We start from the raw sequence: 13,534 nt of genomic DNA, 5'->3' as shown, positions 1-13,534 counted from the left end.
CAAGACCAGCCTGAGGAAGAGCGAGACCCTGTCTCTACTAAAAACAGAATAAAAAATAGCCAGTCAACTAAAAATAGAAACAAAAAATGAGCTGGGCACGGTGGCTCCACCTGTAATCCCAGATACTTAGGAGGCTGAGGCAGGAGGATCACTTGAACCCAGGAGTTTGAGGTTGCTGTGAGCTAGGCTGACGCCACAGCACTCACACTAGCCCAGACAACAAAGGGAGACTCTGTTTCAAAAAAAAAAAAAAAAAAATGTTGCCCTGGAACCCCAGCAGCTAAGTGAGGCAAGCCCTAAGCATGTAAATGGCACACCATCCAAGAGACAAAATGATCCTGAATTTGTAAAGGGACATACATATGATCAGTAGGAATCTATTTAACTGTTACAAATTTTCTAGACTGTAACTTTGCAGTAAGTGTTTATTTAAAAAGCATTCAAACCTCACTAAGTAACTATTTCAGGTAAATATTCCCAATTCTAGAAAATAAACCGTATGGTAAAAAGTTTGGCATCATTGCCAAGATTGCTAAGAGTAAACTTCTCCCTCAATAACCTGCCTTCCAAAAGGACCCACTATGATTTAGTCCAATAATTTCACTCTAAAGAGGTAGAACTCAGAGTATCTGAATTGCCCTATTTGAACACTGTTTGGGCACAATAATGCACTTAGATTAAACTAGTTTGGATTTTTAGTCCCCAGGGAACTCTGTGGAAGTCTCCAATTCAAGGACATTAACTTATTTGCTTGTAAACAATCCAGCAGCACCAAACTAGCAATCTTCAGACGGTGGATCATTAAGCCTCTCTTTAAAACTATAGAACCATCTCCACAAGGGCCATTTCTCTTTTTTATTGAGCAAGTATGCTCTGAACCATATTAATCAGCAAACTGTAGGCTAAGCTACAGAAAAAAATAGCTATTTGTATGGACAAAATTAATGAAAACTGATTATTTTAAATCAAATAATCATTGCTGGATTTTAGTGACACCAAATCTATAAAACAGCAATTATAAGTCTTAGTCAAAAGATGCACAGCAAAGTTTTACTGAAGAGTAAACTTTAATGCATACAAAGAACTACTACAGCTTTTAGCTTAATCAAATACTTAAAAAAAACTTCAGAAATTATCAAAGCAGATGAAAATATCTACCCTCATATAAATACATGTAGCAATATGAACCTTTCTTGGTTGTTAAAAACTTGAAATAGTTCACCGTTAGTGCTATTACTTGTATACATAAAAAGAACATAGTAACTATTTGTAAAATGAATGCTACTTAAGTACACAAATGCCCATAAACCATAACCTTATATACAATCTACACTGTAAAACTTTAACACTAAAAAGTTGTGTTCATTTTACCACAGTCAAGTTGAAAAATCTATTCTGCATAAATTAATCAAATGAAGAGTGAGATAACAAATACAACACTGCCTTACAAAAGGTACTCAAATATAAAGTTATACAGAATTACAATTTGATGGAATTTAAAATACTGTATTAAATATTCTATTTGTTCAATAACTTCAAATATTTTTATATATCTGCTCTATGCTATTATCCTTATACTAGTACAAAGTAAATAACAAAAATTAAACCAAATCATATTTTGTTTTTCACAATCAGAAGCAGAGAGTAAATCTCTAGCAGAGAGTAAATCTCTAACTGTTCTTATTTAATTTTAATTAACTGTATCATTGTTGTGTGTGACAGTTAATACTTTTGAATGAAAGCTCCACTCTAGCACCTGGTGTGGTAAGTGTTTGATTAGTGGCCCTTAGGGCCTTTATTTTGTAAAGGTAAACAGGATATTATAAAAGGTGTAGCATTTATGTGCTGTTATGAGTAAAAAACAGAAACAAAAAAGCATTCAAAAAAAACCAAAACCAAACAAACAATAGAAAACAGTTTCCTGTTCTAGTGCCTACCCATTTTCCCTCACATATCCTTAATTCTCACGTCATCTCCTTCCCCACAATGCCCCCAGTCCTTTCTTCTTGCTCTAACTGGGCCAGCCAGTGACTGGCCAGAATATGTTTCAGCTATCTCTAGGTGTCAGCTGACAACCCCATCTCAGACCAGACAGCTGACCTGCCCATCAATAAATATACATGACTTGCTATGCAGGTCCTCCTCTATCAGCTACTCTTGAATGAAAAATTTTAATCTGTGCTTTGTTATTCCTCATAATGAGAATGATGACCCAACTGCCAAAGAAGTCTTCCCTCATTCTCCCAGGATCATCCGTCCAGGGAGGGGCTCTTCTCAACCATTAAGATGATGTTGATACATGGCAGGAGATAACATGATTTTCCAGCAAGAGGTCCAATAACTAACTGAATGAAACACATCACATTTTCTCCCACTAAGTCCATAATACACATAAAGTAGCACGTAAAAAATGTTTTAGCATGATCTGGAGATAGCACTATGACAAAAAAATAATTGAAAGTTCAGCATAATGAAGCTATGATTACACTATTTTTTAAAGTCAAAATTACTACGTTTGATGATCTATGAAAAACTCAGAAGTTGATGTTTTTTCCCTATTAATCTCCTATTAATTTATATTCCAACAGGCTGGTATGCATATGCATTCAGCAAATTCTCTCAATTTGAAAAACATACTCCGTTCATTTAAGTTTTATACAGCCATGTAAAAAAATAATTGGCCATGATACAGTTAAATGTTTCTCTGTAATTTGTAATTTTTTGGTAATCATCCAAAATATTAGCAAAAAGATTGGGAAAAAACAGCAATAGAAGTTGTGAGTCCTGAATAGAGATGTAAGAAAGCAATGGATTCTGATTTTGACTAACACGTAATTTTAAGTTGAGTAAAACCTTAGGTAAGATAAGACTTTTTTCTATACCAATAAACTGAAAAAATTTATAGTAGCTACCATGAGAGAGCATGGTAGTACATCATATACATTAAGCTTAATACTAAATAATCATCTACCAACCAACGTGATGAAAATAATAAATTATACCCAGTTTAAAAAATAAAAAACATTGGGATCAGAGATTAATAATCTTATCAAAATTAATATGCTTCTATTATCTAACCTAACAAATGGCTAGGCTTAAAAGTCAAATTGACTCCATTGTTCTAGGGGTTTTCAAATCTTTTAATAAAATAGTGCAATCTTATTTTCAAACAATCTGTTAAAACTCCCGAATCTTAAAAAATAAAGGCCTAGCTTCTCTATTTCAGACTGGTACTCATCTCTCTTCCCATTCCACCAACAAAGTGCCTCAGAGATAGGGCTGGAATAACCTTATTCCCTTTTCTGTAACTGGGCACACATTAGTACCAAAAGGTTCCAGACAAAGTTCCTGCCTTCAAGGAATCCATATATTTATGCAGTATGATTAGTGCTACTGTTATTAAAGGTCTGCAGAGTCAACATTCCACACCTATAGGCATGACATTTGGTTAGGTCTTAAAGAAAATTCTAGGCAGAAGGCCAAGGCACTGAAGGAAGAAGTGCTTGCTTTTTGCCAAATGATTTAATGGGAGAAAGACAGCACTTGGCCCAATGTCCCCCTTTTCTAAACCCGCCCTAACTGACCTTACATTTGCTGAGGAGGACTGCCAAGGTGGGGAAAAGCAGTACATATTCTTACTCTAGGGTCAAAGACATGCAGAACCCCACCACAACACATCTTTTATCACTTTTGAAATGCAGATTATTTTGTTATATATATCCGGGTCATAATCACCCAAAACATAGTCCTTTACAATTGAATATAATTTGGTATTTCAAAAAAACAATTCCTTTGGTATTAATGAAATGTTTATAAAAAAATCTTTCTAATGTACCTTTCTTCCAATTGCTCCATTCTGTTTTTTTGGAGGTGGAGGTTCAAAAATGCGCTGTTGCTGCTGAGGTGGAAGTGTAGAGTACAATGGAATGATTTTAATGTCACCAACTTCAGGCCCCAAATCATCAACTTCACGCTTTATTCTCTTACAGGCTTCATCAATTTCCTACAAAATAAAAGTCTGAGTCTAAAAACAAAACCAAACACTGAAACATTCTAGTTTTTATCATAATCTTAGTTCTATGCGGCTTATTTCTTGTATACAATCTGCTTTCATTTCATGGATACCCTATTTTCAATTTAGTAACCAAAACAAATTTAGCCAATTTCAACGAGATTTCCACAACAATCCAAGAAAGTTTGATTTTTGTATTCTAATGAATATGTAACTGCCTTATTTGCATTCCACACCCCTTCCCCCTTTTCTTATAGTCAGATTTCCTAATTAATTCTCAACAAATTATACTAAAATTGAAATTTCTCACCCAGGAATATTTTACTGCACTCATGACCTTTTCAATTTTCACAATCTAAAAGAAATTGATGTGCCAGACATTTTAAATAAGCCAATTAGGCTTTAATGTCACGTATCACTAATGCAATTATGTGGCAGATTTGCTTCATTGTGCCTAATGAGAACAAACACCTTTACAGTATCAACATAGGTATTTAAGAACTAGGCTAAACCAAATATCTTATGAGCAGCTTCAAAAATTTTCCTACCATAGAAAAGTAGTCACATGCTGCCTAACAACAGAGGTATGTTGTTAGACAATTTTGTTGTTGTGCAAACATCAGTATACTTACACAAACCTAGATAGATGGTACAGTCCATTATACACTTAGGTTATGTATGGTACAGCCTATTGCTCCTAGGCTACAAACCTGTACAGCACGTTCCCGTATTGAATACTGTAGGCAATTGTAATATAGTAAGTATTTGTGTATCTAAACACAGAAAACATACAGTAAAAATATGGAATAAAAGTTAACAATTTGTATACCTATATAGGGCACTTGCCATGCACGGATGGAGCTTGCAGGACTGGAAATTGCTCTGGGTGAGTGGTGAGTGAATATGAACACCCAGGACACTCTGTACTCTACTGCAGACTTCATAAACACTGTACACTTAGGCTACACTAAATTTACAAAAAATGTATTTTTCTTTCTTCCATGATAAATTATCCATAGCTTACTGTAACTTTTTTACTTTATAAATTAATTTTTTTTTAACTGTTTGGCTCTTTTGTAATAACACTTAGCTTAAAACACAAACACATAAAACTGTACAAAAACATTTTCTTTCTTTATATACTTACTCCATAAGCGTCTTCCTATTTTTAAAATTTTTTTTAGTTCTTATTCTTTCTTGTTAAAAGCTAAGACAGACAGACACACACACACACACACACACACACACACACACTAGCCTAGGCCTACATAGGGTCAGGATCATCAAAATCACTGTCTACCACCTCCATATCTTGTCCCACTAGAAGGTCTCCATGGAGCTGTCATCTCCCATGATAACAAGGCCTTCTTCTGGAATACCTGCCTGAAGCTGTTTCACAATTAACTTTTTTTTAGTAAGTGGGAAGATATTCTAAAATAACAAAAGATAGTATAGTAAATACATAAAGTAATATTATCGTTTACTATCATTATCAAGCATCATGTACTATACATAATTACATGTGCTATACAGTACTTTTCACAACTGGCAGCAAAGTAGGTTTGTTCACACCAGCATCACTACAAACAGATGAGTAATGTGTTGCGCTGTGATGTTACAAGGCTATATTTAGTTCAATTATAACATTATGGGACCATGGCACTGTTGCCACCAGAAGACCAAAACGCCATTATGCGCACATGACTGTATTCTAATGCATTTGCATTCAAATCAAAGTTTAACGGGAGAAAACATCATATGGGGGGGGTGGTGGAATTTTTAGAGTGGGAAACAGATTTAAAAATGGGGAGGGGAGCATGGCCAGCAAATATGTTCTAAATTTAACTGAAGCATTACTTCAACTAAACCCAAAAATACGTCAAACAGCTCGTTATAATATATTCTAGGCAGCCTACCCAATGAACAACCCAATCAGAAGCTATCCTCATTAACAAATTACCTTTTGTTCAAAAGACAAAATGATACAAATGGGGGGGGAACCAAATTTTAGGTAAATTTATTCTATATTTTTATATCAAATTAATTTTCATTTAAGTGATTTTATATCCAATTGCAATTTTGTTTCCATGTTAAACACAAAGTTCTTAAATACCGTAAGAATAAAAAAATTATTTCCACCTAGTTTGATTATCAGTTTTCTTTAATAATATAAGGTTATCTGTCTTGAAAATTGTGACACAGAAAATTGCTACCAGGGATCTGATGTTAATAGTTTCGCCTCCTGAGATCAAGTTTCTAAAAAAGGAAAGTAGAATGCTATTCATCAAAAGAAAAAAAATATAACAAATGAAACAAATATTTTTAGAAAAAAATTACTGTGAAATGCTGTATCTAGATTAGAATGCCCCCTGCTAGCATGCAAATACAAAATTAAGAGTTCTCCAAATTAAAAAAAAAAAAAAATTTGAACATATATACAAAACTAAATTACCAACATCCAGAGTATCTGTAACTCTGTTAACTTTACCATATAAACAAGTGGCAACTATATGGTCAAAAGTCACGAAATATCCAGATTTCACATACTAAAAAATTAAGTACCCAAATCATACATTTGCTTTATGATTCTAGTATTTCAAGATGAAAATTCCAACTTTAATGAAGGGACTAGACTACCCAATCTGCTAAGCATGCATGGAGATAAAATAAACTGACAAGTGCATGGGATATAAAGGCATCTCTAAAGTACAGAAGAAAAATCCCATACTAGTTAATGTGTTTATATAAACAAGGTTCTAAATTCAATTTTAAAACTCTGCAATAAAAATTACCCCTTGAAGTTTAGCAAACTTCCATAGAGTCAACACTGAAAGTTCAGAATGCCACAAAACTCATCTATATTCATCAGAATATAAACACAAACAGGTAGAGAAAGAAATGGAAGGTTCACTTTCCATGCAGCAGTCATCTGGTTAGTCATCGGCAATACTAAGACAGAGTTCAGGAATTTCTGATTTGAGGAAAGACTTTTAGTCCCCAAAGCATCAATATATGTTACCTCATTAATTTGGACTTTACCTATGAACTCACTGCATGTTGAAAAAAATATTTTACTAAACAAAACTAAACATAAAAGAATTTGTTGCCTAAGGAATGAAAGGTTTCAGCATCTTCAAGTACCTACTTTTAAAACAATTGATACTTCAATTACAATCACTCCTACCTAATTCAGTAGAGTAGCTTCCCTAAGGACTTACTATGAGGCAGCACTTCATTTTAAACATTAGGTCCAGATATTATGCATTAAAATAACTTAAAAACATTCTAGAATTCAAATCTTTCTCAACCTTTCACCAATTTAAACCAGTCTCTCTCCTTCCCAAATTAACTACAATGTCTACAGAAGCACTATTATGTAAACAGTTCACAACTACCATGGCCCTTTATTACATGAATGACATATGCTCCAGCACACATCTGTAAACCATGCTGTTTACGTCCTCCTTTCCCAAGCTATGTCATTCAGTTGCCAAAATATGAATTACAAAAAGATCAGCCAGATGAGGTGGCTTATCCCTGTATTCCTCTGGGAGGCCAAGGGGGGAGCATTGCTTGAGCTCAGGAGTTCGAGACCAGACTGAGCAAAAGTAAGACCCCATCTTTACTAAAAACAGAAAAAATTAGCCAGGCATCCTGGCGCATGCCTGTAGTCTCAGCTACTTGGGAGGCTGAGGAGGATCATCTGAGTTTTAGGTTGTTGTGAGCTAGGCTGACACCACGGCACTACAGAGCAAGATTCTGTCTCGAAAGAAAAAAAAAAGAAAAAAAGAAAAGAAAGGAAAACTTGTCTCAGAGAAAAACCTTTCAGGTCCTTACCATGAAGCCAGCCATCTGATATCTCTGACAGAATTCCAATTTGCTTGGGTTATCTGAATATACTAACAATTTTAAATAATCATTAAGAAAATGAAAATATACTATGCAGTTTGGAAGAAGTGAGAAACCATAGAGACCAGACACAAGAGGACAAAATGAGCATCTCAACAGCCTCAATACTGCATCACAGTATAAATGCCATTTACATGCCATCAAAAAAGCATTTGGTACTCTTGCTTACAAAATATATAAAAATTCTTCCATTTGAAATGGATAAAAAGGAAGACAATTTGCAACAATCTCCCCAAAGAACAAGAATGTTTCTTTACTGGGAATAATTTTGCACCCCCTGAGGGGACATTTGGCAATGTCTACTAACACCTTTGGTTGTCATAACCAGGGAAAGGAGTGTTAGTGCATCTAATGGGTAGAAGCTAGGGAGGCTGATCAATGGCCTACAATGCACAGTGTACCTCACCACACAGAATTAACTAGCCCACATGGTAAATAGTGCTGAGGTTGAGAAATCCTGCTCTACAGAAAGAAAATCATGGCCAATGTGGTACAAATCATTAAGACAATCCTGAAGAAATCTAAGGATAGAAAATTATTTGATGCTTACAGTGTTAATGCAATAGTATTTGCTCAAATATTATGTACCAAGCACCCCTGTAGAATCTAACACAAAGAGTTCACATTCCAGTGTAGGGAGGCAGTCACACAGCAGATCTTTAATATCTGAGAGAGACTAGGGCAATTTCCCAAAATTTAGGGTGTCATCAATGTATCACAGGCATCATACTGGCCACAACACTCCTCTGGTACAGTAACCCTTAAAATAAAGGAAATATAAAAATGGCCCAAGGAGCTTGTTGAAGATGCAGATTTCTGTATTTCACTCCCAAATTTTACCAGTTTCACCAAGTCAGGAACAGAGGTAAGAAACTACCTTGTTTTAACAAATTCTCTTCTCTCAGGCAGGCAATGTACTGACCACACTTGGGGAAAAATATTCCAGAGCAGAAGACAATCTTTCATTGCAAAGGATGCCACAACATTTTAAGCTTTGCATTCATATACTATCTCTGTTGCATTTTTTTAAAATTTATAACTCTCTTAAAATGTAAAAGCAACTCTTAAATGGGTCGTAAAAAAACAAAAATGGGGTGGATCAGCACATGTAGCTATTTAAATTTAAATTATTTAATATTCTGTGAAATAAAAAATTTAGGCCTTCTTCATAGTAGCAACATTTCAATGCTCAAAAGCCCTATTTTGTTAGTGGCCACCCTAGTGAACAGAAGATACAGAATACTTCCAGCATTACAGAAAGTTCTGTGCTCTAGAATCTTGCCATTCAACCCTTGAGGAGTACCAGCATTATCAAGATGTTTATTAGAAATGCAGAATCTCAGGCCCCATCATGACCTAATGAATCAAAATCTGCAAGTTTTCTAAGTGCTTTGCATGTATATTCGTTTCAGAAGCACATTCTACAAAATTCACAAAGCCTATTAGAGCAAAACTCTAAGAAATCCTTTAGTAAAATGCTTCCAAAGATTTTGTTTTACCCAGATAAGTTTTCCTAAATTTACTTGGCCACTCAAGCATTTCATAGCACACCTAGACCCTGTTGGAAATGAGTTTAGAAAATGCTGTATTTGAGAATAAAATTTATATCTAAAAATTAGGTTAAGTTCTAAGAAAATTTTGTGATTCCCTCCAATCTTCAGTGAGCACACGGAAGACAACAAAACAAAACACACAAGTGTTCTGAGGATGGATAGGCAGCCCAGTTCATTCACAAACTAAATAACTGATGAAGGTAACTTCATTTCAAAACCAGCTGTGATACAAATTCATGCCTCAGCAAAACACCACTTATAACCCAGACCTCTCCAAGGCTGAGACTACAATTGCTAAATCTTGAAATTCTAAAAGCATTTAACACTCTTAGGATAACTATCTATAACACAAACACTGGAGGTATAAAAAGGTATTCCTAGAGTATATAAATAAAAGAGCTTATATATTTTACATATTAATACAATCAGGTTGAGGAAAACTGTTGGGATAAGAAAAATATGGTTAATATATGCCAAATTCTTAATAATGAAGCAAATAATGACAATACCTCTTGACCAGTTAAGAAAAGTAGAAGATCTCCCTCTTCCTCTTCACACATATGAATTTGGATCACGGTTCGAATTGCTGCTTCAAGATAATCTCTCTCTGGTTCTGGAGTGTAAAAGATCTCAACAGGATGTGTACGCCCAGGAATAGTTAAGAGAGGACAGTTATCAAAGTAAATCTGGAATTTTCCTGCATCTAGTGTAGCACTCATAACTATAACCTGAAAGAAAACAACAAATTACTTGAAGCTGTCTGTCTTCTTACATGGTCTCAAGTACAGCAATATATGTTTTATATATATCTCAGTTATAAAGAAGCCTATGAAATAAAAACAAAAAAATCAAATACAGAAGGGCTCAGCTACACAAAGTGATTTACATTAAAAAATTAGAAATAAACCTAACATCCAATACTATTATCTTTCTTCATGAAATACCTTACAAACCACAGTTAATAAAACTATGTATGTGAAATGACTGGTAAAAGACATTAACATATAGTATGATTACTGCTATATTTATTAAAACAACTTTACATATAGGGAAAAACAAGAAAATGCAAAAAAAATAAAATAAAATCAGTAGACCAGATATAAATTTTCTCCCTTTTTCCAAGTTATCTTTAATGAGCATGACTTTTGAGAAGTTCCTAAAATAAACAAGCATCATTCTATATTGCAGAAACTCACAGCAACAAAATGTTGTTCAGGTGCAGGGCCACTAACTGAGCAGTCGCCTTCCCTCTGTGTAAATCGTATATTACATAACCCATTACAAGTTTACTTAAATAGAAGATTCCTCCATAAAACATTTTACTAGCATTCTTAATTTCTACTATTGGGTTTCTCCCTAAAAACCTTGGTAGCTCATGAAGTTTAATAAATAATGATAGCACATATAAAATTCATTAAACTTTAAAGCATAAATTTAATTTTTATAAGCAAAAACATGCTCACACCTCAGTTTTTAAAAAAGACCCAGAATCTTTCTGCCCGGTACAGAATCCTTCTATAACACACATACCAACAAGAGATAAGTCTACATTCTAATGAATGGTATATACACACACATACACCAAAGCAAAAAGGAGAAATTCATAAACTTTGGGGAACCAAAATGTCAGGAAATAGTTTTAAGCTCTTAAAAACCAAGACACTAGTAGTGCAAGCAATTGCATTTCTAAGGAGCTGCTTGTCCTGGGTATAGTTATACCCATACTCCATCATTACGAGTTATAAAGGGTACAGTGTTTGTGCTGGGATAAGGACATGGATCTGAGGGACAAAGATTAGACCCTAAAAGGAGACCTCTGTACTTAATGAAGGGGAGGGTGAGCAGCACAGTTACAAAAATATGTTATCAGATTATAAAAGATCTGGGTGAGTTAAAAATTGAGATCTGGCTTAAAAATACATTACTAAAAAGTGGGAGAAATAAAGTCTAAAACAAAGATACAGCAAAGTAGGTTAGAAATGAAATTACTTCACCTTTAAATCTGATCTCTGTCTTACAACTTCCTTCAAAACACCCATGAGAATATCTGTAGCCAGTGTCCTTTCATGAGCCTCATCAAGAATTATTACACCATAACGCTCCAGGAGGGGATCATTCATAGCTTCACGAAGTAACATCCCATCAGTCATATACCTATATTTACAAAGAACATGTTGGTCAAGGTTCATTTAAAACTAAACTCCATTATCATAAAAATGAAATACAAACACATTAGGTAAGTCAAAAATAAATTTCTGCCCAAAACAAATGTGCTATTATTAGTTCACGATCGATCACAAAATTAAGCTTCAAGAAAATTTTCTAAGAGTATATAATCAAACAAGATACACATCACAAGTATAATACTGAAATGTACTGAGAAAACAAGATATTCCTGATTATGGAATATCATAATCACACAGTTTCATACAAATGCTAAAGCAAAATCTGTCATTTAAATAAATTTCTTAATAAAATTTTTTAAACATAAAAACATTCAACCTGTAAAACAAAACAAACGATTTTAAGTTGCCTCATGACATCACATTACTAAAATGTCACCTCATGCAAATGTGTATTTTTTAAAAAGCCTTAACAACTCCTTACTTAACAAGCTAACAACAGGTTCCTGGTTCAAAAGGGCTGACACAATGTGAGTCTACCATGCTCCCCTCCCTGGCAATGAAATGACCCTGAAGAAGCACAAAAGAAATTCATTCATAAAGGCAGTGGGACTGAGCGGCAGTATCAACACTATAGAAATGCTGACACATAAAAGGAAGATAAAAAGCAAATGATATCGGATTCATCAATGAACCAAAAAGAGAGGGAAACCAGGCTTAGGGATGGCTCAAAAGAAGGCAGCTAATATAGAATCCAGCCATCACAGGAGAGGTACCATGCAGACTCGGATAAAAATGGAGGCAATCAGATTAAAGGTGGTTTGCAGAATGCTGTATGGCTCAGCCATTTCTTGTCCATTCCACTCTGCTTGCTGCTATCACTAATACAAAGCAACTCACCTCAGTTTGGCACCTGGACAAAACACAGTATGCCCTTAAATGCTGAAGTCATAGCTCATTCAGTTAAATTAAAACCCATGATTTTATTTACAGATTTAAAGTAGTATAAAAATCTGAAGTCATCATTTATAACCACCACTTTGGTTCTTTTCATGATTAGTCTAAGCTAATCTTTTCATGGACCAACTTGATATTTTTAGCTAATGCCATCTGTTGGAGCATTAAGTTCAACAAATTGATAGTACACAACAGAAAGAAATGAATCCTCTTTATTTCACCTAAACTTAATTCTAAATTTAATACACTTTTGATAAACAAACCCACATGTATTCATTTATATACTTTGTTTCTTCTTCCATGGTCATATTTAAAAAAATAAACTACCACATTTCTGGGATCAACAACAGCATCAGCCACAAGATAATTTTTTGTAAGAACATGAAAGAAAAAACACTGCCAATTAAATTATGACGCAATTCCTTAACCATAGTTCAGCACAGTGCATCAGTGACACTACAGCCTCTAGCTGCTTTGATATTTCTCTCATCTATCTGAGGACATTTGGCAATTTTACCTGCCTTCAGATATGTAAGACATGAGGTATGCAATCCTCTTGAACATTATCTCAGTAGTGACACCTAGTACAGTTTCATTCCCTTGTGGCTAACTTCCTTAGCTTGAATAGGGGCTCTTGTTTGTTGTTTTGCAGGGTAAAAATATGGATTGGTTACTCTTCCAACATTTGCTCAAATACTATCAAATTTACCCCCTGCTGATCCAAGTTCCAGCCTTTCTGGATATTCAATAACTATTCATTTCAATATGGAATCCCAGTGTAACATTTTTGAAGGCATTTTAATTGGTAAATAAACTCAGTATTTTCAGTCCCAACAACTCACATTACTTATCTGAAGTAACAATGAGTACAGCTAGATAAAGTTCAAGCACTCACAGGAAACGATAATCATTAACCTGCCACCAATTATAAGACCTCCATAGGTTTTAAGATACATTCCAACTTCGGACATTAAAAACAT

At 34.5% G+C, this 13,534-nt stretch overlaps 1 protein-coding gene across 1 annotated transcript in view; it reads right to left on the bottom strand.

Moving 5' to 3' along the window:
- The window catches only part of DHX15 (DEAH-box helicase 15), a 54,915-nt gene that overhangs the window by 16,930 nt on the left and 24,451 nt on the right, over positions 1-13,534 (bottom strand). Inside the window, exons 4-6 of the mRNA XM_069495267.1 lie at positions 11,469-11,628; positions 9,984-10,202; positions 3,836-4,003 (exon numbers count right to left, since the gene is read on the bottom strand). Coding sequence (XP_069351368.1) covers positions 3,836-4,003; positions 9,984-10,202; positions 11,469-11,628 — 547 coding nt within the window. The remainder of the gene's footprint in view (positions 1-3,835; positions 4,004-9,983; positions 10,203-11,468; positions 11,629-13,534) is intronic.

The sequence above is a fragment of the Eulemur rufifrons genome, chromosome 19 (assembly GCF_041146395.1).
Source record: "Eulemur rufifrons isolate Redbay chromosome 19, OSU_ERuf_1, whole genome shotgun sequence".
NCBI lineage: Eukaryota > Metazoa > Chordata > Mammalia > Primates > Lemuridae > Eulemur > Eulemur rufifrons.
The sequence above is the reverse complement of the archived record's forward strand: the minus strand, read 5'-3'. Positions and strand labels throughout refer to the sequence as shown.